Raw genomic sequence first — 26,801 nt, forward strand, 5'->3', positions numbered from 1 at the left:
AGTAAAAAAAAAGAAACGAAACGTTTCTTTTATAAAAACCGGACATTGATATCAATCAAATGAGATATGGCATCATATATGAATGATATAATGCAAACATTACTTTTCAGTCCATACGTCTCCGAAAATTTATTCCAAAAGCAAATTTGTGAAAATATGGGTGAAAATTACAGCTCCCTAGCAATGAACACCTTACACGGTTAAATAGATGCTTATGACTCTTTGGTGACCGGTAGCCAAACCTAGTTCACTAGAAGGCGTTTAGACTGATAAGGATGAACTAATAACTAGTAAAGCCCGGAGTTAAAACTATTAACAGTCATTCCACCATCTACACATATTATTTGACCTGTGATGTAAGAAGCAGCAGGAAGGCAGAGAAATGCCACTATTGATGATACCTCCTCTGGTTCTCCTACCCGGCCAAGAGGTGTGCGCGAAATGGTTTTCTCCAAGAAGCTCTTGTCAGCAAGCAACTGAAATTAAAACCAAACGAAGATAACATAAGCAAGGTTACCTCAGCATTGGAGGCGCCTAGATAAGTTTACTTTGTATATGAAAATATAACCAAATTCAATGTACATAGAGGAGAAATAAAAGATACCACCTTTCTCAAAGTCCTGTATTTTACCTCACCAATTTTGACACTTATGTTTTTATCATAAATCTTGTACAATCGTGTAATAAAGATGTTGGGATTAAGATGCATTTTCATAAACAGGTGGTGGAAAAAAAAAAATATAAAAAGCATTCATAGTTCAACCAAAAGATATAAAAAGCATTCATAGTTCAACCAAAAGAAATGATCTAGAGCTAAAGCACATATTTCAAACATGAGTCAGCATGAATAGGAGGTTTGGGTAGGGTAATCACTTGGATAAGTCTCAAACCTGTTAGTCTGTTATAGTGTTACTAGTTATAACATTGGTCCCAAAAAGAGTAGGAGAGATGTCTAAGATGGTAAGATAAAGTGGAAGAAGCAAGAAAGGGTCAAAGTGGGTCAACAGACACCGAGACAAATCTGACAATAACATTGGAAGGTTACATACAAGGATCTATAAACCTTAACTATGTCGCTCACTATTGCACCCCCTCCCCTGGGAGGGAAGTTGGCAAGCGGAGCCCCTGCTGTGCTGCTGGCGTGCCCCTAGGTCAGGGACTTGTTGCCGTAACCCAAACCTTCCCTCAATTGGTAAGCACAATAGAGCATGTGATTCCTTTAATTGACGGAAGATTGGCTACCATTTTGTTAACTTTAGCAGATCAGGTGGTTGGTTCATTATGGAGGATTACATGGTCATTCTAAATACTTGAAACAATTCTAACCATCAGCATCATGGGCCAAGCCCCACTAAGTTACATTCAATAATGATGCTACTTTTCCAACAAGGAAAAAAATAACAGATAAGGATCACCATAGTCCTTAGATCTGTAAAGTCCTATAGTCTTCTTTAAGGGTGGGATTGGGGTTTCAAGGGGTTATGAATCTCACCGAATCTACCTCGACAGCGACCACCTATTTGGCATGTGGAGCTGGGAATGTAGTGAAGAAACCTTCTTTTATTATATAGTTCCATACATGTTTTGTACGGAGTAAGAGTAAGAGTAGTGGTGGAGTTGAAAGTGGGAATGAAAGGGAAGACTCACAATTTCACGGAAAAAGTGAGCAGTGACAGGAACTCAGCAATACCTTGCAGTCATTAAATCTATTCATGCTATGTAGCTTTAAGGAAATTGATCACTCCTGTATTCTTACTAACCTACTGTTTATTAGTGAGGGTTTTGCATTCTCAAATATTCCTTTAATGTGTATAAGCATCTCCTTTGCAAAGAAATATGATAGGAGGCATTTGGAAATCTAAAGTTGTAGAAAAACGAAGAGTGCCTGATGGTCTAGATAGTGAACTTATTCATCTTTGTGTGAGTCAGGAACTTCGGCTCCTAGTATACTTATTCATCTTTGGTGGTACATCCATGAGGATTATTACATTAGTTGAATCTCAGCCATGAGAAAAAGCAGGTTCTCATAAAATCACCTAGACATGAACAACATAAGCAATAGAAGGTATACATCATAAATATATGTCCTACCAATGCATACTGCAGAATTCAAAAAATTGATCCAAAGTACCATGCATATTTTATATTCCTCCCAAACCATGGCTAACCATTTACAAGTCTCAAAAGAAGGTAATGTAGGGTAAATGATGCCCAGTAATGGTCGGTTGAGAAAAAGGATCCAAAATTTTTTAAAAAGCAACCAGATAAAAATTTGAAACCTTGGGGAAAGACAGATGAATACATCTTCGTACATATAAAACTGTCTTTCATCAAGTGGGATGAATTGATGAAGTCCAAGTACTTTGCATTGTGTTACTATACACACTTTCCCACATTCATGGACCATGATAGGCTGGAGAATATAGTATGCATTCTACTCAGTTAATTGTCTCCCCCCCCCCCCACCAACCAACACCCTCTCTTCGAAATAGTAGCATCATGTAAATGAAAGTGCTTCCTTCTAAGTGGACAAAGAATTTAAAAAATTACTCTCTCCTTCCAACAATAATGTGCACACTTGTCTTTGGCGCAGAGGTTAAAAATAGTGCATATAGAGAGATAAATAAGGGACAACCAATGAAGGCAAGAGTGCGAAATAATATGGGGTGGGGGGAAAAGATTAGATTAGTACTCGTAGGAGTATTAGCAATATATTTTGTCAGCTCATACTTTTTTCCAAAATTGGTAGAAACACTCCTAAGAGGATACATCAGTGTTCAGCTACCCTTCCCTTTTATAATGAAAGTCTCTCATTTGTGATTTGTTACTAAATTAAGAATATGGCACTCATTAGGATATTGGCAGAGGCTGATCATCAGAACTTCACAGCATAACATTTTAGCGACTGACTGAGTGTTCTTTCCCTGAGCTGTATATTTTGACTCATTAGTTTCACATCAATATTTTTAACATGGAATATGTACTGAAAGGTGAAACAAGAAACACTTTCGATTAACTGGCAAAGACTTGCAAGTAGAAACTTTGTAGGATAAGAATATATAGAAGGGCCTTACATGCTCTACAAGTGAGGTTCTGGTATACCAAGGTGCAACAGTGTTGGTCCTGATATTGTCTTTTGCCCATTCACATGCCAGATTTTTGGTCAGTTGGTTAATTGCAGCTGAAAATGAGAAACAGGATATAGCTATCAAGAATCTTCATTATTTCAGATGAGCAGAAGGCGAGAAAAAGAGCCTTTAGTAAGTAGTAACGCACCTTTAGTAGCCGCATAAACAGTACCAGTACCTATCGATGTAACCCCTGCAACAGATGATATGAAGACAATGCTTCCAGCTCCAGAATCTTTTAAAAGAGGGTGTGCAAGCTGACAGAGATGATAAGCAGATTCCAAATTGGTGGTCATTAACGTTGCATAATCTTCAGCAGAGACCTCAGTAGTTGCTTGTCTTTTATTCGTACCGACATTATTTACCTGGAAGCAAAGTATATAATAACCGAGATAGCACATGACAGTTTATTGATACCTTAATTAATCCACAAGCATTTTTTTATAATGTAATGTAAGGACTTCCAAGTTCCAATTGTACAAAGCAGGAGACAGATCTGATTACAATGCCTGAATGTAGAGCTTTCAAACACATTGAAGCCAGCAGAAAGACTAAGACTATCTCTTTGAGGACTTGGTACTAACTTAGATGATGGCATTATTGGCATATCCCTTATAACAGGCACACACAAATGAAGAAAAGGAAAGGCATATAAGAACAACCAGCAGCCCAGAGCGCTTTTACAGTTGTAGATACCAAGGGAAAAAAACACATCATACTGAATAAGAGAGACTTCACACATAATAATCAATCAAAAAAATCTACTGCTTTAAGGCAAAATAGGGTTGGTAGTCAAAAGGCTCCTCAACTGGAAGATTTTCTTTTTATGTCAAATAAATTGCTGAATATGTTTTGAAGGTAATGCAGTGCTATGTTGCTTGGGTAAGGGTGTGTATTACAATTTATACAGGACTTGGACGTATCTAGGTCCACGGTTTTCTATCAACACAATTGCAAGTCTTCTGTTATTATCTTGACAAGTCAGTTAGTTATGTGTGAAGCCAAAAGGTAAAACTCAGATTGCTAAGCTGAAATATCTGTACACCTTCAAGATTGCATACTGTATAGTATGGAAGTCAATTGGCCGGTAATGAAGGAACAATCAAGCAGGATGGATGTTTTACCAAATTGAAGGTTTACTTCTCAATCTAAAGCCAACTTCAGGGCTCTTTCACTGTGATGTGAAACAAAATGTTAGGAACTCTCAAAATCAATATCTCTCAACTTCAGGGCTATTTCCTTCCAATGAGTATTCTAATCATCGTGAACAACATGAAGGTTAAGTAGACGCTATGCAGGAAGTATGGGATTTTTGTAAATTCTCGAAAGGTCTAATCCAAGCTGGATCCAATTTGCATTACCACTTTGATTCTCACAACCCTTTAGCTGACTTAAGATGGAAAATAAGCCAGATTGGGCTGGATTATAGACTCAAATATTTAGATTAGTAAATATGATGCAATTGAATTTTTCTTTGAGAATTGATTGGTGACTTTCCAAAGGTTCTTTAACCTTTCCAGGCTGCCTGGCTACAGTGCCATATTTCCATGCACTGATGCACACTATAACACAGTGAGAGTACAACTATACAAGAACAAGGCGGGAGTAATAAGTAAATATGTGCATACTCCCTCCCCCGTGTGTAGTCAATATACACTATCAACGTGACTATTAATTCCGGACAAAAGGAGCACTACCAAATATCAATTCCGAATTTCCGCACATAGATACACCATTGACCATCCCAATCAACTTCATGATCATGAAGAACCTATAGACATCAAAACTTATCATTTCAATTCAAATATTTAATTCACGTCAAGATTCATGTAACAAAATGTCAAATTTATTCCAATTGATCAAACCCCATATAAGAAATCATCAATAAAATCGGCAAATTCTCAAAAAATCCGGTAAAAAAACATAATTTTCAGAGCCAATAATAAAGATCTTACAAGAATGTTGAGTTTGCCATTGAAGATTGAAGAAACATCTTGCATGAGTTTCTGTCGTTGTTCCCGAGATGAAACATCACAAACAGAACCACTCACTTCGAAACCTTTCACCTTCCATTCATCCAAACACTTGTTTAATTCCTCTTCATTTCTCGAACAAAGATGAATTTTTGCTCCAAAACCTCCTAATTCTTCAACCACTGCATTCCTATAAACCAAAATCCCGGATATAAAATCACATTAAATTAAAACCTTAAATTGTTGAATACCCAGAAAAATTTATCAAAAACCCAGAAAAATTAAGCACTCAAAAGTTGACACATTTAACAATTAGATGAGAGAAAGAGAGAGACCCAATTCCACGAGTGCCGCCAGTGACAAGAGCAGTCATTCCAGAGAGAGACCATCGTTGAGAAGTGGTGCCACTATGTTGGGGTTTTGTCATTTTTGTTCTTCAATTTTTTATGATTTTGGATTTTTTAGGGACTTTAATTTAATAGCCAACTTTGGTTTAAAATAGGTAAATTCTGATGATTAGCAATCAATTTGGTTGATTAATTTTATTTTGAAGGTACTAGGTGTTGACAAGCTCTTCATACAATTGTCGATATGATTGAGATTGAGATGTCAATATTATGTTGTTGACTTGTTGGAACTATGGTAATTAATTTTTTTTAGTAGTGTGGCTCACTTGATCTTGTTACGAGTACTATATCAAATCCAATTATCACAAGTTACACACCCCGTTTGATGTAGATTTACATGCAATTGGGTATTATGATAATTTAATTTAATGTGCTTATATTATGTAATACGAGTAACGAGTTTTTTTTTTTTTTTTTTTAATCGTAATGTATTCGCTATACTGATTGTACGGATGATATCGATAACGATATGAATAAGGTAAATTAGGTTAGACATTTTACTTTTAAATCATATTCAAATACTGCCCATTGCCCATATCGGCCTATAACGCTGGCCACATGGCCACCTGCTTATGGCCACGTGGACACCCACCGCCCACTTGACAAAAAAGTTTGCTACATGGACCAACACGTGGCACCAACTTGGGGATTTTTATAAATACCCAAGCATATTTCACTTCTAAGGTACCATTTTCTTAGCCTAAACCCTCATAAACTCTCAAATCACCTTTTTTACTCTTATTATATAGTTATTCTCGAGCAAACCTGGTGACAACTAATCTTTATTGATTGTGCAGGTACCTAGTTGAATGATAAACCTTTACCAACCACAAATACAGCTTATACAAGTGATTGGAGCTTATTCCAAACAAGTGAATTACCCAATGCTTCAAGAGCAAGTATAAATAAACTCTCAACAACAAAGTCCAAAGACAAAACATTGCATCACATTAAAACTATAAACGATCGATTCTCAAAAAAAACCCAATTATAGTAACCATCCACATTATTTGAAAGATAATTCGGATTCGTTCAATTGGTTTCTGAAACCTACATTAAATCCCTCCGAAACTGTGTACCTCATGTCCTCATACATGCATGCATGTTAATAAACCCATGTGCTAACTCCTGTCTCCCTTTCTTCATCACTTAGTACAGTAAATTTTATAAGTCAGACCCTCTTTATAATAAACTGATTTGCTGCAAGACTGTATACGAAGTACGTAGTAAATACTTTACGTGTTTATTTTTTTAAGTTGCAATGTTCTGATTTTTGTAAAATTTACATAATCTATTTTGATTGTATCGGTGATCTATAATTATACGTATGAAAACAATTTAGTCATGTAGGATTATTTTAGATTTGACTTAGTATATGTCTTCAAAATATCAATTTATAATTTATTTAGATGGTATTTAAAGATTTTAATTATCAGATATATGTATCGACAGATGTGAAAATCTAAATGTTATATATAATCAGCCGTACAAAAGCTACTTCCTAGAAATTTACTCTGTATTTTGCTCTGATCTCTTACAGCTCTGTCAAAAAATTTCTCCTAGGAAATTAAAGATCCCACGTACTAGTAGAAACTAGTTATTCACCTAATCACCTCTTATCAGTTTATGGGTAAAAGGATACATTGCATTACCTTTTCTGGTAAACTGAGTTTTCATGTCTCAGACAATTCTTTATTTCTCAGTTTAAATGCAGAAAATAAATGAGGGAATTGTAAATATTATGGAATATATATATATATATATATATATATATATATATATATATATATATATATATATATATATATATATATATATATATATATATATATATATATATATATATAAAAGGTAGAAAAAGTAAATACGAGTAATTATTTATGGGCAAAAGCGATGTTACATGAATATTATGGGATACTTGTTTGTTGTTTACAGCATGAACAATCTTTGTCAACTGCTGCCTTTGCTTCTTGTTAGTGGTTGCATCACTTGCATGCATTGTTATGGGTACTAGGTTTAATTATATTAGTACATCCTTTTCTCACTAGTTGTACATTTTCTACTTTCTCTGGACTTTCATTTCAAAAGTTAACCTTTTGGTGAAATGATTGTCATTTGTCAATTTCCAAATCATTGCTGTCGTGTTATTATATAGGTACACTCAGGTGTATGATAGAACTTACAGATCTCAATTTTACATGCTAATTAACAAAAACTTAACTTTAATGATTATGCTTCTGTTTACATTAGTACTCACGTAGTCACGAATAGAATCTAAACAACTAAAATATAAGCCACATAACTCCTAATAAGTTTATAGATATTGTATTTAGCGAGGCCACATAAGAGAGTTATGATTTATTTTTCTATTCTTTTTTTTTGAAACAAACACTATTTTTCTATTCTTTTACAACCATGTTTATTTTTTTTGACGAGTACAACCATGCATGTTTATTAAGTGTGAGGTAGCTAATTAATCCGTTTAGTCTTACTAAACTAATTTTATTAATTTGTCCAATGGGATTCATGTATGATCAACTTCGATTCCGTGTGGAATAACAAAGCATACCTACGTGTCTACAAGACTAATGCCAAGATTAGGGCTAACTAATCACATACTATATACAAGTTATATTATATTATACAAGTAATTAAAAGCATATTAAAATAAAATCATTCCACCGAAACTCCATTGATCTCAGCTGAAATGGCTAAGTATATGTAGACATTGACAGAGACGATGTATTTACACGACAAGTCAAAGAAATTAGAGACAAAGACCCCGTAAATAATGCCAATTATATTAGTTAAACATTATTGTTTTTCTAAGGTCCTTTGTGATTAACCAAATGCACAAGTTATATTCTATCGACCACGACAAACCTCCCTCTTTTTTCTTAATTGACAACTTGATTGGTTCTTCGTGGATTTGGATTGGTTCATGGAATTGCTAGAATTTTCGTAGAAGAGTTTTATCAAGGCACTGATTATACAATACATTATTATATATATTCATAAGATTGATTTGAGTGTGCATATTAATTATAGTATATTATTGTACGTGTTTGTTATACATTTTATCTTAATTTAAATCCGCCTCAATTGAAGATATGTTGTACTTCTACAAAGTCCTATTTCGAGTGTATTATACACTTGTACATTTTATAAGAGTGTGTATGTTATGTGTATTATACACTGTTACAAGTATTATGTATGAAAAGACGTATTAGATCTTGTAGAAGACCAACATTTATATTCTACTAGGAATTGATATTTAACACTCATTCTATGTATTTTTTCTTAGAATTTTTAATTATTCAAAAACAAAAAAAAAATATTTCTAATATATTAAATAATAGTCTTAATTAGTTTATAATTGATTCTTCGCACATTGTTATTGAAACATAATGTTAATTTGTTGCATTGACCCCTCGATCATATCAGATTAATTTTGTTAGATCACCATTATTATGAATTATGACTGATTTGATTTGGGGGTTTGAAAAAGGAGCTTTCATGCTTCAAGCATGTACATTGAAGTGACATTGTCATTGCATGTCACTTTCTTGCTTCGGGAGTAAAATCAATATACTATGTACAATATCATATTATACGGATTGGAGTATCAATTTATGATCACAAATACTTCAATTCGTAAAATAAATAATCATTATTAAGTATTCGTGCAATGTACTTGTAAATATTTAAGACCTAAAAAAAAAAAAAAAGCAAACTAAGTACAATGAGAAGCTATGCAATTATAACTACTGATCAGAGGAACAATCATATCATTGTATTGAATTTTGTTCATACAATCCGACATAAACATGTAAAATACTTAATCTAATTAGCAAAATTATGTAATTAATACGTAGTATATATAAAAACTGATTCAATGTGAATACATAACTAGGGTATTACAAGCTAATTCATTCCAACTTCAACATATGATTGTTAGCTTGCTACTTGATTTTATTATGAAGTGGATCACCAAGTCTTAGCTCCAGATCCAACTCCTCCATAGATTTACCAGCCTTAAGACTTGAATTTTCCGGTATTTGTAATCGATATCATCCTTAACATTTGAACACCTATTCTCTTCAAAAAATGGAAACAAAACAACATTTTTCTTAAACCTCTTATTATACTTCAAATAATCTCCTTGAGGATAAAAATAATCCTCATCTTTTCGGTATGTCCCAATAGCTAAATCCAACCCCATGGACATTTTAGCTTGAACGACGACATCATTAGGGCTACTAATTACTTTCTTAACCCCACTAATAACAGAATTTGATGAAGAAACCCTAGATAAAGAAAGATGTGTTACACTAGTCTTAGGGCTACAAACCTGAGATGGATTAATGGGAAGCGTTGGTTTCGAAAGCCGGTTGATCACATGATGATCATCAATTTTATGGGAGGTTACTTGTTTGAGCAAAGCCCTATCTCTTCTATGAACATTCATGTGTCCTCCAAGAGCTTGAGCTGACCTAAACTCCCTCTTACAAAAACTACATGAATATGATCTTTGAGGCCATATTGATCCTCCTTGGGACCCACGAATCGCGTCGTTAGCAAAGGCAGCCTCTTCTTGATAATCTTCCCATGAAGAACATGATTTTTGGTGGAATCTCTTCATAGTATTTGTTGTTGGAATATGATATTTCCAAGAATTTTCAAACATTTTGCTTGCTCCATACATATATAATATGATGCCTTGTAACACAAAAACTTACCTAAGTAGCTAGATATAAATGAAACTTGGTATATCTTAAATGATTTGGTTAGTGTGTTTTAATTGGATATTAAAGGCATGAAAGTAACATGAGAATTTAATAGGGAAAAACAAAAGAAGAGAGAGAAACTAAATTAGGGAAAAAATGTCAATGAACTGACTTTTTATGAGGCTGCTTAATTATGAAAGAAAAAGAAGTTTAATGTTTTTTGGTAGATGGGAAGTTAATTAAGAAGCTTAGCTTCTTATATATGAGTCATTATTTCCTAAAAGAGTTGTACTGTTTGAGGGGGTCTTGAAGTGTGTGCAACTTGCTATTTTTGGAAAATATTATTGGATGGTCCCACATATAAGAAGGAATTTATGCAACTGTCATACCTTTGATGGAACCCTAACCCTTCCATGGTTAAAATAGATGGCTTGAAAGAAGACAATTGGAAATCCATTTGTAGTTCTGAATATAAACCTTAATTGATTGACACTTTAGATTCGCATCTATATGTACATTATGTCTCACAATGCATCTTGGTTTGATCTATGTTTGATAGCTAAAAAAAATACTGGTATCAAGGTTTTAAATTTACGTACATTTATGTTGTTCTCTCTATTAATTTAAGATTAGTTGTATATCATCGGTTTTTGAGTAATTGCAGAACTTTCATATTAAGTGAACTTTCATAGTATCATAGAGTGAAATATAATTTTGTTACCGATATCCTATAAAGTGTTTGCATGTATATATGAACAATACATAATGATTCAAAAGGTAATAGGTTAGCAGCTTGGGGATGTGTTGTATATTTGTATGTAGTATGTCATATCTAAGAGGCTCAAATGTTCAATACCAATTGAGCAACTATTAAATAGTTGTAGTATAAGTATAACCATAACCTAGCTACAAATCAATCAGTCAAAGTACTTGCTAAAATCTTACTTCCTCCGTTCTTTATTACTTGACTCGCTTTGACTTTTACACTATTCATCACTCCTCCTTTGACCGTCTTTTGTGAATAATATGTAAAGAAAAATATATTCATGTGTGATCTTTTTGGATTCGTCTCTATAATTACTATCATAACATATAACTTTTATAATTTTTACTTATGCAGAATTTAAGTTATTGATCGTTAAAGTTTTACATTGGCAAACGTGATAAAAGAAATAGGTCAAGTAAAAAAAGAACAGAGGAAGTAATTAAATAGTTATAATCTGGATTTTGATTAGTTGGCTAATGAACGGAATCTCAAATCTTTCAGAGGTTCGGCTTGCAAACGATTTTATGGTCTTGCTTATCCAAAGATACGTCCAAAGTCTAAATTTGAATGTTTGAAACATTTTAGTTAGCTAGGCTTATTTTTGTAATGAAAATATGAAATATTATTATAATTCCTGTTATTGAGCAAATATTGTCTCGTGAAAGAGACTTTCCTCCGTGACTTGTGACTTTCGTTCTCCGTCATCCACCATTTTTAAGCAAACTTGTGTTTAATTTAATTTCTTACGCTTAATTACTACAAAATTTTAAAAAGAAAAAGCAATGTACAATTTCTTCTTTCTTTCTAGTGTAGTACTTATACACGTACTTGAAATGGCCAATCTACCTCAAGTAGTACGTCAAGTATATTAGGTTTTTTTATTTAGAAGCCTTGTTGTAACAACCTTTGATGCTCACCCCAGGACCGTAAGATAGCCATCAACTCGACTACCTTGCCAAAAATATTTAACTCAGTACAACTAATTAAATACGGAGAAACTTTCCTACCAGTACTAAACTACTTATTCAAACAATATAAACAAATGGGTTGTGAATATCTTATATCGAACTCGACACTCCAAAGCTAGGAGTCTCGAAGTGCATTCTCTTGAGACTTCTAACCTAACTAAGAAGATCAAGTATCAATGTATCATGTAGTACTTTGCATTGTAAAACAGTAGTGAAGAATAACTTTCAAAATCATTGTAATAACTAGTACGGATTATCTATTATATATCTTGATATTTTTGTTTGAAATTTATCTATTACCTTAATTTGACAAAGTTATTGAACTAGATTTGATCATCGAGTCATAACAGGGAAGCTGTTCTAGCTTGCTAAAGAGGGTTACTTTTGGCGGTGCTGATTTTTAATTAGTTGCTTTACTCCAATGTAAGATATCATAAGTCAAATTGCATAATTGTACTGTCAACCTCTTGATGTTAACATTCTTGTATTCATTTTAGTTTCCACCGATTTCTAGCTAGCTCATAAACAAGATTATATATATATATGCACTACTCGTAGATTGTTTTTAATGATAAACTAGTGTGTAGCCCGGGCGTTACACCGGTTGCTACTTTAATTAGACCTTGTGATTATCAATTATATACATTTATTTTCATATTTATAACATAATTTGTGATTGGCTTAGATGGTTAAGTAACTATTTTTCCCACAAAAGGTTAGGTGTTCGAATCCCATTATATATTAGTAACGCCTTTTAATATATTAGTATAGATTAAAGTTTTCTAGTTATACAATTACACCTCATTTATTCCACAAGCAATTACCATACTTTCATTATTCGTACCATTCGTGTAATTAAACTTTCATTATACACTAGTTTTGACCTTTTTCTTCTTAACTTTTAATGTTTTGTATAATTAATTGACGGTCTGACAACCAAACCACCTTTTGTATAGATTTCGCTTTTGAAATATAGGGAATACTTAATTATAAACAATTATCAATAGCTAAGCTAATTGATGATAACAAATTAACAATAATTTAGTGGAAATTGGTTTTTCTCCTGTTACAAAATGACATGAAATGTTTCAAAAAAAAATGACATGAAATGTCACGTATGTGTAAAATGAAGAGTATTGTTGGACTATAAGGCCCATGAAACGACGCGCATAGAGCGACCGCTATTTGGATCAAAGCCCACACAATACGATAATAATAATGGAATAAAGTAAAGTAGGCCAACCCAGCATTATACATTTAGATGCCTTGACAAAAAGTGGGACTTTTTAATTTCATAGGATAAAGTGAACCCATTTGATGCTCAAATACATTTTCATGTCTTTCAAATATCTACTTAATACTTTTGTGTTTATTTACCATAAACCATTTAGATGCCTTGACAAAAAATTTCTTGAGACTTTACTAGGAATAGTGCAAGTGTTATGCACTTGGATCTACTTGACCCAAATTAGGATAGGTAGGAAACAAGGCTCCAAATGATTAAGCTACGTATAAAAAAAATAAATAAACAAATAATAATAAAAAAAAAAAACTTCGAGTACTTTGTATAAAGTATACAATTCAAGATTCAAAGTATAATATATGAAGTAATTAGTAGATTATTGCTAAAATATTTAAGTGAAGATTTAAACATTAATCAAACGGATTTGAATGTATGATTTTGTTATGCGTCAATTTTTAAAAAATGTATATTAAATGTTTAATTGTTTATAGGTAGCAACTCTCAAGGTTGACAAGCTGAGGGTTATATGCATCAATGTATCCAAAATTTAATTTCATTCTTCCAATGTTTAGTAATGATCCAGTTTAAATATTGTTAACAATTAAAGGAAAATTTTATACATAGAAATGTACTTGCGTCATACCATTTAGTCATCAGCTACGTCACATACAACCTACAGTCATAATAATATATATTTTCATATTTTGTACTGTGTTTTAATACTTATAACTAGATGAAGCCCGTGCGATGCACGGTTTGTTTGAATTTTTTTTTTTTATTTTTATTGTTATTTATTTATGAGCTAAAATTTGTTATATATTTAGATAAAAATTTCTAATATTAAAATATAATATTTAATATTTAATATTTAATTAATTTAAACTTAAAAATCTCATTCGCCAATTTTGCTTTCGTGGCATTTGAATTATTTAATTCTAAAAGAAATTAATAATCTCTTATTTAATTGGCTACTATTAAGATCTATAATCCTACGTGGCGTGCTGAGAAAATTAGATCCTACGTGGCTCTTTAAAATCTCGGAAAAAAACTCCCCTTTAAATATATACCTAATATTAAAAGATAATATTTTTCTTTCAAAAAAAAGAAAAAAAGATAATATTTAATATTTAATTAATTTAAACTTAAAAATCTCATTCGCTAATTTTGCTTACGTGGCATTTGAATTATTTAATTCTAAAAAAAATTAATAATCTCTTATTTAATTGGCTACTATTAAGATCTATAATCCTACGTGGCGCGCTAAGAAAATTAGATCCTACATGACTCTCTAAAATCTCGGGAAAAAACTCCCCTTTATATATATATATATATATATTAGATTTTTATGGTTGTCATTAAAGTGAATTAATCGGTAGTTTAAGTAAATGAAAATAAATATTGTATGTTTGGTACAAAATCAATCATTATCTTTGCAATTAGCGTGTTAGGTACATATCTCTATGGATAATTTCACCAAGAAATGTTCATAATAATGAAAGAATCATGCATAATATGAATATGAACCCTATTGATTTACCAAATTAGGAGATTTTTTTCCTGATAGTTATCAAGCTAGGAGATTAGAGTATACATATTAATATATGCATAGTTTACTTGTGTTACTAAACATTATCAAATCTCTAGATTCGAAAACACCAAAATACTTATGATTCCAACGATAATTTTACACTTTATAAATTTTTGCTATGGGTAAATCCAAAATCTAAGAAGGAAGTTAAAATCATAGAAACACATTATCCTTTCGAAGCTTATAGATTGAAAATCGAACAAGATTTGATTACCACTATCATATCTCATTGATCTCAAATCTCAAATCTCAAATATTCCTATGTTATTATTGTGGTCTTGTGGAAGCCATATAAATACAACATACTGCATAGTTCTCTCAAATGTCCCCACTTTACTAATTTCATTGATCAACCTCACAAAAATATTTCAAAATTTTCTAGTTGACTTTTTGTGACCAAAGTTTGACCGACATCAAAAATCTCTTGTTTAGTTTGAGTTGTTTCCATCTTTTTTGAAAAACAAAAAAAAAATGAAAAGAAACCACACAAACAAACACAACTCACTTTCCTAAACCTTCAAAAACAAAAAAAACGTACCTTTCTCTTCCTCTTTTACCCTTCTTCTTCTTCCTTTTATCTCTGCAACTCCAAAATTCAAATTCCCAGAAACTCAATCAAAATGAATCAAAACAACAACACCATGAAAAACTCTTCAAACCCAGAAAATAAACCCCATGAAAATCACCTCTTTCGCTTAATTAAATCCACCTTACTTCTCTCTCTTCTCTTAATTATTTCCATTTTTGCCCTCACCGCCTTACTCACCGCTCTCCCTCCTTCTCCTACTCGCATTTTCTCATCTCTCTCCGCTGTCATCCCTTCTTCTTCTACATTTTATTCATCACATTATTCCTGCAATTTGTCGAGCCCGGACCCTGGCCCGACCCGGATGACCCATATAATGTTCGGGCTTGGTGGGTCTGCCAAGACATGGGAGGCCCGACGAGAGTACTCCCAGCTATGGTGGGACCCCAACACTACTCGTGGGTTCGTCTGGTTGGATGATCATCCTCCTAAGATCACCCCGGGAAGCTTTCCTCCGTACCGGGTTTCGAGTCGGGCCGAATTGGAATTCGGCCCGACTCGAAATGACCATTTGAACTCCGATCGAATGGCTCGGATACTGAAGGAAAGCTTCGATGTCGGGTTGCCCGGGGTGAGGTGGTTCGTGATGGGGGACGACGACACGGTGTTCTTTACGGAGAACCTCGTGAAGGTGCTGTCAAAGTACGATCACCGCGAAATGTACTATATCGGGGGATCGAGCGAGAGTGTTGAGCAAAATGTGATGCATGGGTATGGAACTGCGTTTGGTGGGGGTGGTTTTGCGGTGAGCTATGGTTTAGCTTGTGAATTGGTGAGGATTTTGGATGGATGTATTAAGAGATATCATAATTTTTATGGGTCTGATGAAAAAGTATCTGCTTGTGTTGCTGAACTTGGTGTTCCTCTAACTAAAGAACCTGGCTTTCATCAGGTAAGTTATTTTAGTTATTATTTTTTATTTTTTTCCTGGTTTAAATTGACTAATTATGACTTAAATTCAACTTTGAAATTCTATATACTACTTAAAAAATGTTGTATCCGGGATTATTTGTCACGTTGATTGCGTAATTTAAAGTAAGTAATGTGATAACTAAATTTGGACGAGGTGTTATTACTGTGAACAATCTGGGCATGTTGTCATTCAAGAATGGAGTGAAACGGGAGTTATAGTTTCTAAAATTGAAGACTGTGTGTATGGCTTAGATAGATTCATGTTCATAAATTCTGGGTGTTGGACAAACAATCAGACTTTGTGGGGAATGTTCCACGTGTTGGGGTTGCCGAGTTGCCAATTTAGGCCATTAAACACTTGTAATGTATGATGTCTAGGAGTCTACTTGTTAGTTTGGTGATGACTTCATTAATTACATCTACGAGAAATTGAAGCTTTTTCAACATATTAAGTAAATGCTAGTGTAGAGGATTTGAGGGCTTGAGCTATGTGCTGATTTAGACTGATTTTTGTTGTTTAAGTAGATTATTAGTGAAAAATATCAAGTACGGTGTATGTGAACGAGTTGAAGTGAACAAAACCTTAGTAATTGTATTATGTCGTTTTTGATGCACTAATGACGTTTTAAAAAACGGGTTAAAGATAACGAGTGTCTATTATGGAGTTGTGTATCGTTGATTTGAAAAGTTGTACCGTATTCTTAAGGTAGGCAGTCTGTCAGTCTCTAATGTGTGAACTGCATAGTCTGCTTGTGATATAATTTGACTGTAGAATCATGAAATTCTGGCAAAGATATTTATTATATGTACTAAATTTCTTAGACAGTAATTTATTTTACCCCAAATGAAACAAAAATGAATGGAGAATATACACATTTGGTCCACCCTATTGATCATTTTGCCCAATTGATATTGTTTTACTGAGATTCTTTTTCTTTATCGAAATTACTCACATGTCCATTAATTTTAGCTAATCAATAAACTTGTACTTTATCTATCCTTAATTAATAGTCGCTTTGATTGCGTAATTTGAATGACGGAGTGATAATGTGACAATTCTTTTCGAGCCGGAATGAGTTTTAAAGTGAAGGACTGAAGGAAGTTGCTCACCAAACAATGTTAATCATCGCCAAGTGTCGAGGAGCACATGCGGCGTTTTTGTATTTCCAACCAGTTGTCCAATTGTCCAGTGTATATGGTTAGATCTACTCACATAGTACTAACTCTAACATTTTAAAATGACAGAAGATAAGAATTTTTAACCAGCTATCTTGGAAAGGTAGATAGGAAACACAGCATACTTCGTACTCGTATTAATTATTTTAACTAAGTTATAGGCTTTGGGATTTTATGGCATGATTAAACTATTTTAAATAGGCATGATCACTTTGTTTATTTGACCTTTTGATGATATTAGTAGTTTAGTTAGCTTATAGCATGAATTTTAATACAAAGTGCAGAAGTTGGTTGTTTTTAAAACAAAATGATAAAATGCTACAAGCCAAACTTTAAGATGTATATTTTTCCTTCTCCTTATGAAGCCTTAATTTTCAAATCTAATTTTGCTAACTTTGACTATTAAAGTATAAATTAATAAATGATTTCATAACCTTTAACAGCCTTAAGAAATACTTTACATACATACTTTCTACAACCTGTGAGTTAGTGACATGGTTTGGTGTGTTTTAAGGGAAGGTTTTTAATGTGATAGTGCCAAAACCAATGGCCTTCTTAATTAGTGTGTGTATGTGCGTGCGTGTCTGTCCCTTTAAAAACACCTAATCCACTTTCATAGCATTTCACTTATTTTGGTGATCCACTTTAGACGGTGGTGTTTATTTATTAATTCCTTTTAAATTACTACTAGTGCTATCAACAAGTCTCTATCTTTTTGAGTGGCAAACTTTTGTTGCTTTCAGGTGTTCTTGTACTGTTATTGCCTGTCAAAATTATAACACCTTGTACTATGGTATAATTTCATGTGGACCTAGTCAAGTTCCTTTTGGTTATGATTTCTATACTCTTATTTTGAAATAGTAGTAGGAAATTGCTCCGGATTAGGTGGACTAAGAAAAGAAATTATTCTAATATATATATTTTTTTAATCCTTTATTTGTTCCTGAAGTTAAAAGGACAAGTGTTTTGCTTAGACAACTGTGAACTATTGTAGGGACTCTATGGAGCAATGTATTTTTAATACTTACATAATCTTTGGCGGGCATACCAGTAAATTGGTCTTAGTCTCTTGGTAGATGTTTTTGGATGAAAAAAGAGCATAGGATGTTAATTTTGTGAAACAAAATACAATTTGATGTGGGCTATTGTATGCTGTAACAAGTTACAACCTATGTTACTCCTTATTAATAGGATGATGAAAACAATACCACCTTGATAATCTGATTGATGCATATAAGTATTTTGTTTTTGTTATAAGAAGAATGTCTTTTAATTTTGATTATTATAGTTTTCATTTGTTTTTTTGCTTAGCTTGACATCAGAGGAGACGTCTATGGTCTTTTAGCTGCACATCCTGTGGCTCCCTTGGTGTCATTACACCATCTTCTTGGTGCAAAGCCCTTGTTTCCTGGTGAAAATCAGTTGGACTCTCTAAGAAAGCTGTTGCATGCATACCATGTTGATCCTGATCTTGCCATTCAGCAGAGTTTCTGCTATGATCACAGCCGTAAATGGTCAGTATCCGTATCGTGGGGCTATACTGTGCAGTTATATCCTTCCCTTGTATCATCCAAGGTCCTCAGTATACCTCTGCAGACATTTCGTACCTGGCGCAGTTCTAGTGATGGACCTTTTGTGTTCAATACCCGTCCCATGAAGGATGATCCTTGTGAGAGGCCTATCATTTATTTCCTGGACCAAGTTAAGGAGGTTGGTGAAGGTGAAACCGTAAGTACTTATAAGAGGGCTACTGCTGCTGATGGAAAAGAATGTGAGCAACCAGCTTACAAGAATGCACTGTCAGTGGATAATATAACAATTTCTGCTTCAAAGACGGGCCCTGAGAAGTGGATGAAGGTTTGTTTACTTAGAAGAAGAATTTTGCTTCCATTGATTATCTATCTGTTGTGCATTTTGCTACTGAGTTTTGAGTATTTGAGCAACTGACCATAGTTTCAGCAATGAGGTATGATGGTATGACTTTGCAGCCATAGACTTAGAATTATTTAAATGGGGGACTAAGACTTCTATTGTGAGACGTATTTTAACAACACCTGGGCTTTCTATATCAGTCTAAATTAATGTACTTCGTAGAACAATATGTTTTATCTTTGAAAAAAATCTGTTTTTTCCTTGATTTTGGTAGCTTAAAAAAGTTTTAGCAGCATCTTACATTACTGACCATATAGGTCTGCCCCTGTGACGTATTTTTTCGTTATTAATTTATTATATGTCTGGTCATTAGAGTTGATGCCCTGCTTCATGACCATGAGAATGCATCTATTCTGTTTAATGTGGTACATATGTTGAGGGAATATACAGTGTAACTTTAAGGTTAAATTAAGTTATGTGTACAAACAAGTTTAATACGATTGCATGAACAGGCACCACGAAGGGAGTGCTGCCAGATTAGAAACAGCCCGACTGTGTACAGTAACATGCGAATAATGATTAGAAGCTGTAAGCCGAGGGAAACTATCACTATGTGAAGGTTAGCTTATAGCTTTTTCTTTCTTTCTTTTAATTTCATTTTAGATATGTTAGTCGATTAATTGTACATTTTAGACAGCATTACTGCATTAGTATTATACAAAAATGTTTTGATCTAGGAGTTGACTTTGTGAGGTTGGGTTTGTGCACATTTACAGGCTGAATGGTTTTTCCACTTAGTTAAAGATATGATTATATAAAATGCAATCATGCCATGCGAATGGAGATACTAAATTTTAATCTGGATGACTGCCTTCCTGCATTATTTGAAGTAATTCTTTTTATTCTGTGCTCATTGGAGTCTTGAATCTGTCGATGATTAATGGATTGTCTGCACCTTAACTTGAAAGAAAACTGAAAGTGATGAAGAAAAAGCATTAGTGGGAGCAGGATACTATGATATGCTGATAATGTCAGTAAATTTGGGTCAGATTATGGCAGGAAAAGCTGATGAACTGATTCCAAAAGAAATTAATTAGCCCTTGCATTACGAAACACTTCATGGTTCTACATTAGTGCAATACGTAGTCAGTGTTGTTGATTATCGATGTCATGTCCTGGCATCCTGCTATTCAGGATTCAGATCAGCTCCTCTTAGATCGAATATTTAAAGTTTATCATGCTAGAAAGCAAAGGGATTCCTGGCCTGGTAACTAGATGCTTGTTTATACAAGTGTAATCTCATGGGATAGCAGGAAAGAACAAAATGGTTGATTTAATTGTAATTCTTTGAATTTTCAGGTAATGTGGAGGTTCGGCTCTATTTAAGGCTGCACCGAAGTTTATAAATAGAAGAGAAAGGAAGGAGCACTCTCCTCCGCTTTATCTTTTTTCTTTTCTTATACTAGGAGTAGATTAGAGTTAGTTTATGTACACAAATACTCCACACAGATAGCTATTTTTTCTCTGCTTAGAAGATCGTCTGTGTAGGTATGTAAATGTAACCCTTCATGTTCGCCTTCAGCGACATCAGCCTACAATGAACTATACAGAACACAGCCTGGAGTCCTCAGACAGTTGACATGTTTGTAATATTTTCTTTCTGAAGTAATAAAGCTGTTAATTATCTAGTTGCAGTTTTTTGATGTTTATGCTTACTAAGGCCGTAAAGTTTTGATAAATTCTACTGTAATAAGTTCAAGAAGCACAAATTCACAAAAGTTCAACTTATTAAGGACACATAATGGCTATCTAAGTTCACTTTAAACTATAATAAGTCTTCATGAAGTCTAATAAGCTCTAAATAATTGAAAATTAAGAGAATAGAATGCACCTAATTTCTTCGTCATTATTCTTGCTTGCCAAATTTGTTTGCGAATATTGATAAATGTGACACCAGGCTTCTATGAGTCTGTTTTCTCCTTAACAAACTCTAACCCCGTGTTCACCTTTGAAATGAAGACTGAAGCTCCACGAAGCTAGGTAAACTATATAGCATCTTCTTCATTATACTACTATAAACCAAGCCCCACTTTAGATATTGGTAGATATTATGAAACCATATTGTTAGAAACATCTTCATATGGTTTTGCTAACTTCAAATACGAAACCCTCCTGTGTAAATGTTTTTTTTAACGATATACGAAGTATTACTTTAAAATAAACTGGAAGTCAAAATTCATTTTTTCAAAAACATGGATGTCTTATGATATACCTCATATACGAGTACAAAGTATTTCAAATGATGAGAGTCATGAGACTACGATGATAAGTGTAACAATGTACACCTTTTATAAGGGGTAAAATTATGGGTGAAATTTTTTTGCATTTTTTAACTAAAACCAAGCAATTATATCAGGGTATTTGTGATTGTCAATTTGAGTTGAACGCAACCACCTCCATTTTCTTTCAGTAAGTTAAAACCACAAATTCTAGAGAAAAGCAGAATGAGTCAAAATCTCCTCAATTCTTGCTGTAAAATATAATTGTGGCTAAAATAAAATTCCGGATTGCAAAACACATGTTAAGTAGAAAGCGGATCTCCAAACATTATAAATAGTGCAAGTTAATTGTTCTTTAACATCAGCAATTACATACTTCTCTATCTCATTAATCTTCTGCATACACACTTTCTTCTACATTACTTTCAGCAATATCCAACATGAGTAACTCCCAGAACGCTAGCTTCAACGCCGGAGAGGCCAAGGCCCAGGCTGAGGTAATTTGCTATGATGTTTCGCCTTTTCACTTGATGTTATTCACACATCCATAATATGGATGTCTGAAAATGTTTTCCTCCTGAGCGAGTACTGCACGACAAAGCATCTATTTTTAACTATGAATGCCTCTAATGCAGCTGGCACTCGCTCAAGAAATTATAAGCTTGTAAATCAGATTTCAAGCATCTCAAATATCAGACTTTGTTAATAATTTTACTGCATTACATTCATTCATACAATGTCACCCTAGTTCATGATAATTGAAACCATTCTTGCAGTCGAATCCTCAATTACAGGAAAATAGAAAACTGATTTATCATTTCTTTCTCCAATTACAGGAAAAGACCAACCAGATGTCAGAGAAGGCCGGAGAAATGAGCAACCAGATGTCAGAAAAGACCAGCCAGATGTCAGAAAAGGCCGGAGAAAAGACCAGCCAGGTATCAGACATGGCCAGCGAAAAGTCTAGCCAGGCTTCAGACATCGCCAGTGAAAAGACCAGCCAAGCCGGTGGCATGCTCCAGTCTGCTAAGGAATCAGTCCAAGAGGTTTGGCTTCGCATATGCTTATGTTTTAAATGACCATTATTATCAATTTATTATGAAAAAAATAACGATACACAATTTCTAATGCAGGCTGGTTCACAAATGATGGCCAAGGCAGGGGGTGCTGCTGAAGCTGTCAAGAACGCCACTGGCATGAACAATTGAGCTCAGCTACTCCATTAGCTTCCGGCCTTTCGCCACCAAATAATAGCTTTTTTCTTTTTATGAATTAAGTATCCATTATTGTAATATGGAAAGGAGCCGAAACTCTCCAATAGGTTTTCTGTCTCTTTTTAGTAAATTCTTTACAGTGTAATAATTCTGTCAAAGAATACAGTTTCTGAGCTCCTGATAGTAGCTTGTTTACATTTTAAATCAATACAATTACATGATTTATAACTAAATTCACCTTCAGTTGGTATCTTGCAACTTTTTCCCGTGTCTAGTGAATAATCGAAACTTCCAGATGTTATATGTAAAAATCAGAATTGATCTCCGGAGATGCATGCCCAAACTTTAACATACATGATCCATATTTGACAGGGCTAAACCTGAAAGAAACCATGTAAGTACTAATAAAGAAAATTCCTGCACCATGAAATGCAGTCTAAGCTTCAAAATGGTTAGCCACTATGAATCTTGAAATACAAAGGTTTCTTTGACTTTTTAGTGCTAGTTACTAGCCCATAGAGTATGATCCACACAATACAAAAATACAATTAAGAATTAACAAGTATACATACCTGGAATCTATTTGCAAAATAGTGTTTCTTTTGTGTCATTTCCTGTTGTTGGATTTACCCTAAAAATAAAGACAGGCTTCTTAAGGTCACCACTACAGCGAGATGAAGAAAATTGTACAAATTACTAAATTGGTAAAAAATTATCTCACCCATCAGCAACTTTGCAAAGATATTCTCGTTGATCATCTCTCAAAGGCACATCAGTAAAATCTGTTTGGTGATTATAATTAGCCTGTCTTTCAGGAGAAACAAAAAAAAATGCATCTAAAATGAAAGAATTAAATGTGTATACCAGCTCCTGTGATGACTGATCCTCTAAATGATGTATTCCCAGTGGTTAGAGCACCTTCCAAGTTAGCATTGGTTAAATTCGCCTGCAAAATAACAATGGAAGTATTTAAAACATTTGAAATCACTACTATGTTTAAGGCCATTATCTAGTATTGAAATGGATTTGTTGTGCATTGCTGTAGATCACTATCATTTACCATAGGTTAAAATACAAAATAGTCATGTCGTAAGAACAAAATCAATTGTACTACTATTAGGAAATGCATAAGCTTTTGGTCTGAGATGTAGTATCTCAATTACAAAAACGTCTTCACAGCATGTTAACAACAAATTAAGTCGGAGGTTTACCTTGGTCACATTTGCCAGGGAAAAGTCGGCCCCTCTCAGATCAGCATCTGAAAGATCAGCCCCTACAGAACCAGACAGAACCAATATTATAACATTCACATACAGGTTATGCATGTCCAGCAGAAAGCCAGGAACAATATAAGTCATGGCAATCATTTACAAAGCTACGTTACATTGTGATAGAGAAGAGGACCCATGAGCAACTCTATGAACTTCATTGTATCAAGTTAGAATAGATTCAGTGGGCAATCCAAGGATGCTTATTGTTATCAAAGAAAAGTTCAGGCTCTTCATATTGTGTCTTACATACCATGGGCCATTAAAATTCCCCCAAACTTGAGCCAACTTAAACCCTAACTATTCATACACAATTACACATCATATTCACTCTTGCATGGTTACATCACCTAATTAATAATCCCATATACATTAAAAGAATCCGAGAACATCCTTACTATCGAGTAGTTTGCAATCCTTTGCATATTGAATTTTCCTCTACCTTTACCCAAGTCTAGTAACTCGCATCTAGCACTCCATATTAACAAATTACTGAGTAATTTCTTAAGGAAACACTTCACCAAATCCTACTCTAAATTCACAAATGGTATATATATATCTTAGGATTTTCCTTAAATTCACATCATTTCAGTTGATTTTTACTAGTAATGCTTATCATTGAATACACAGCTACTTCTTGAAAGCCCTAAAAATCTTGATTATCGACTATTACAACTTAATAAGCTCTAGATTTTATCATTTATGATGATTATCTATCTTACACAAGCTACTTCTACAAAAGGCCTTATATTTCTCATTTTGTCAACAACGATTGCAACTTTAATATGCATTGTCAAATAACACATTCTGATCAAAACTAGGAATAGCCACATTCTACTTATACTATACAATTAAGGATTACAAAAACATTTACAGAACAAACGAGCATATATAAGTGGATAAAAAATACACCTGTTAAATCTGCATCAAAAAAGCTAGCACCCAACAATTTAGCTCCCTTAAAATTAGCCATTCGCAAAATTGACTGCATCAAGATTCAATTCGCAGAAAACCCATTATAATTAAGGGTGCCTATAATTAATAATCAAAACAACAACAAAATTAACCCAAAAAAAAAAACAGGGATTAAACGAACCGTTTTGAAGTCTTGCTTAATTAAGGTCTGTCCACTAAAATCCTTCCCAGATAAATCTTGACCTCTTGTTACTCCTTGCCCATATGGCCCTCCACCCTATTTTAATTTTCCCAAAATTAAATTAAATTAAATTCAGATAATAAAAAAAAATAAAGAGATGAAAAATGCAGAAAATTAGATACCTTGAAAGCAAGAGCAGGGTCAGAGAAGCAAAGTGAAGCAGAGAGAAGAAGAGCAAAACTTGCAGAAGCAATTGGGTTTTCCAGAATTGGTAATAAAAACCCATTCTTGTTATTAATTGATGCTTGTAGTTTTTGAAGCTCCTGTTAATGAATAAAACCCAGAAAAGTTAAGCTAAATTAGGGTGAAAAAACTGAAAATGTTTGATAATTGGGAAAGAAAAATGTCTTACATTGTGAGGAGGATGATGAAGTGGGGAAGAGAGAGAAGAGGTGAGAAGAGGTTTAGGAGGAGAGAGAAAAGATTTATGTGGGAATTTGAGAGTGAAGGAGACATTCAGTGCTGCCATTGCTGTTGTCAATAACCAAGTCCACACCTTTCTGCCTTTCTCTGTGAGTTGCTCTACATCATCTGGATTTTCTTTTTCTTCTTCTTTTTTCTTTTTTTTTTTTTTTTTTTTTTTTTTTTTTTTTTTTTTTTTAAGTTTTGGATTATTGCCTTATTGGATAATTGGTTTTTTTTTTTTTTTTTTTTGGCTGTAGGATTTTATAAAGATATATACCAGTATATTTTTTTTTTTTTTATAAATATATGATAGACTCAAACCACTTAGCCAGACCTTAACTCTTAGGGCTCTTCGTGATTCTTCAACTACCTACATGGTCTCCTAGGGTCTCATGGGATTCATTGAAAATATCTCGTGCTTTGTATTTTTGGGTCTAGAAAAATAAAAACAATTTATTAAAGCTCGAAGGTTATATAATACAGTATGTAATTTCAAATCAATTATAAAAAATATATACCTATACTAAAATACAGTTTAATCTGGAAGAAAATTTTCCTCCTAAACTTTACTTTATTAAGTTTTCTTCTTCTTCTTTTTTTTCTTAATTTTTTTTTAATGAATTTTGTAGAATTATTAATTTGCCTAGGTACTTTATAGAGACTTCTATATTTGAATTTCAATTACCATTAAATTTAAAAAACCTAGTTTTCTCAAAATTAGAGTGAATGTAACAACTAATTTAAAAAGTGTCTCTCTTGGTCATAAAAGTTGATTTAAAAGTATAATAGGCTTATTTATATCTCTCCTTTAAAAAAAAAAAAAAGGCTTATTTATATCTCTAAAGATTTAAGAATGTGATATATGACTATTTTGAAAATAATAATGTTGGAGATCAGCCTAGCAATCTAGCATAGCAAGAGATAATCTAATCACCAATTATGTGTGTGGGATCCCATGCATTAAGGTGTTGAAAAATTTTCATTAGATTATTTATTACACATTTGTTGATGCTAACTAATGTGAGATACCAATGAATTGGATCGGCGTATCCAAAACATGGTCTTAACTGATGGATATATTATACTCTACTATGAGTATTACTTACTTAGTTACTTGTATATATTACAGGGTA

General features: G+C 33.4%; 4 protein-coding genes across 5 annotated transcripts; 1 reads left to right on the forward strand and 3 right to left on the reverse strand.

The window, feature by feature from the left end:
• Positions 1–51: 51 nt before the first annotated feature.
• LOC145593815 (tropinone reductase homolog At5g06060-like) lies at positions 52–5,583 on the reverse strand. Its single transcript, XM_081650184.1, has 5 exons — positions 5,437–5,583; positions 5,084–5,291; positions 3,277–3,493; positions 3,075–3,181; positions 52–476 (listed from the first exon to the last, which is right to left on the reverse strand). Exons 1-5 carry the CDS (start codon positions 5,526–5,528, stop codon positions 288–290), a joined length of 813 nt encoding a protein of 270 aa, XP_081506310.1. The 5' UTR covers positions 5,529–5,583; the 3' UTR covers positions 52–287.
• A 3,922-nt stretch (positions 5,584–9,505) lies between these two features.
• On the reverse strand, positions 9,506–10,150 carry LOC145593567 (uncharacterized). The gene has a single exon (XM_081649834.1). The coding sequence runs from the start codon at positions 10,148–10,150 to the stop codon at positions 9,506–9,508; it is 645 nt and encodes a 214-aa protein (XP_081505960.1).
• A 5,121-nt stretch (positions 10,151–15,271) lies between these two features.
• LOC145595154 (uncharacterized) lies at positions 15,272–20,971 on the forward strand. Of its 2 annotated transcripts, none has more exons than XM_081651523.1 (4): positions 15,272–16,278; positions 18,786–19,331; positions 19,859–19,965; positions 20,706–20,971. In XM_081651523.1, exons 1-3 carry the CDS (start codon positions 15,421–15,423, stop codon positions 19,961–19,963), a joined length of 1,509 nt encoding a protein of 502 aa, XP_081507649.1. In that variant the 5' UTR covers positions 15,272–15,420; the 3' UTR covers positions 19,964–19,965; positions 20,706–20,971. The 2 variants fall into 2 exon arrangements, with proteins under 2 accessions (XP_081507649.1, XP_081507650.1); XM_081651524.1 differs by lacking the exon at positions 20,706–20,971 and adding an exon at positions 20,123–20,253.
• Positions 20,972–22,323: 1,352 nt separating this feature from the next.
• Positions 22,324–25,818, reverse strand: LOC145595113 (thylakoid lumenal 15 kDa protein 1, chloroplastic-like). Its single transcript, XM_081651475.1, has 9 exons — positions 25,616–25,818; positions 25,386–25,526; positions 25,204–25,299; positions 25,020–25,092; positions 24,051–24,112; positions 23,704–23,785; positions 23,561–23,621; positions 23,412–23,470; positions 22,324–23,219 (listed from the first exon to the last, which is right to left on the reverse strand). Exons 1-8 carry the CDS (start codon positions 25,730–25,732, stop codon positions 23,419–23,421), a joined length of 684 nt encoding a protein of 227 aa, XP_081507601.1. The 5' UTR covers positions 25,733–25,818; the 3' UTR covers positions 22,324–23,219; positions 23,412–23,418.
• Positions 25,819–26,801: the final 983 nt, after the last annotated feature.

Source organism: Chenopodium album, chromosome 19 (assembly GCF_948465745.1).
Source record: "Chenopodium album chromosome 19, dcCheAlbu1.1, whole genome shotgun sequence".
Lineage (NCBI taxonomy): Eukaryota > Viridiplantae > Streptophyta > Magnoliopsida > Caryophyllales > Amaranthaceae > Chenopodium > Chenopodium album.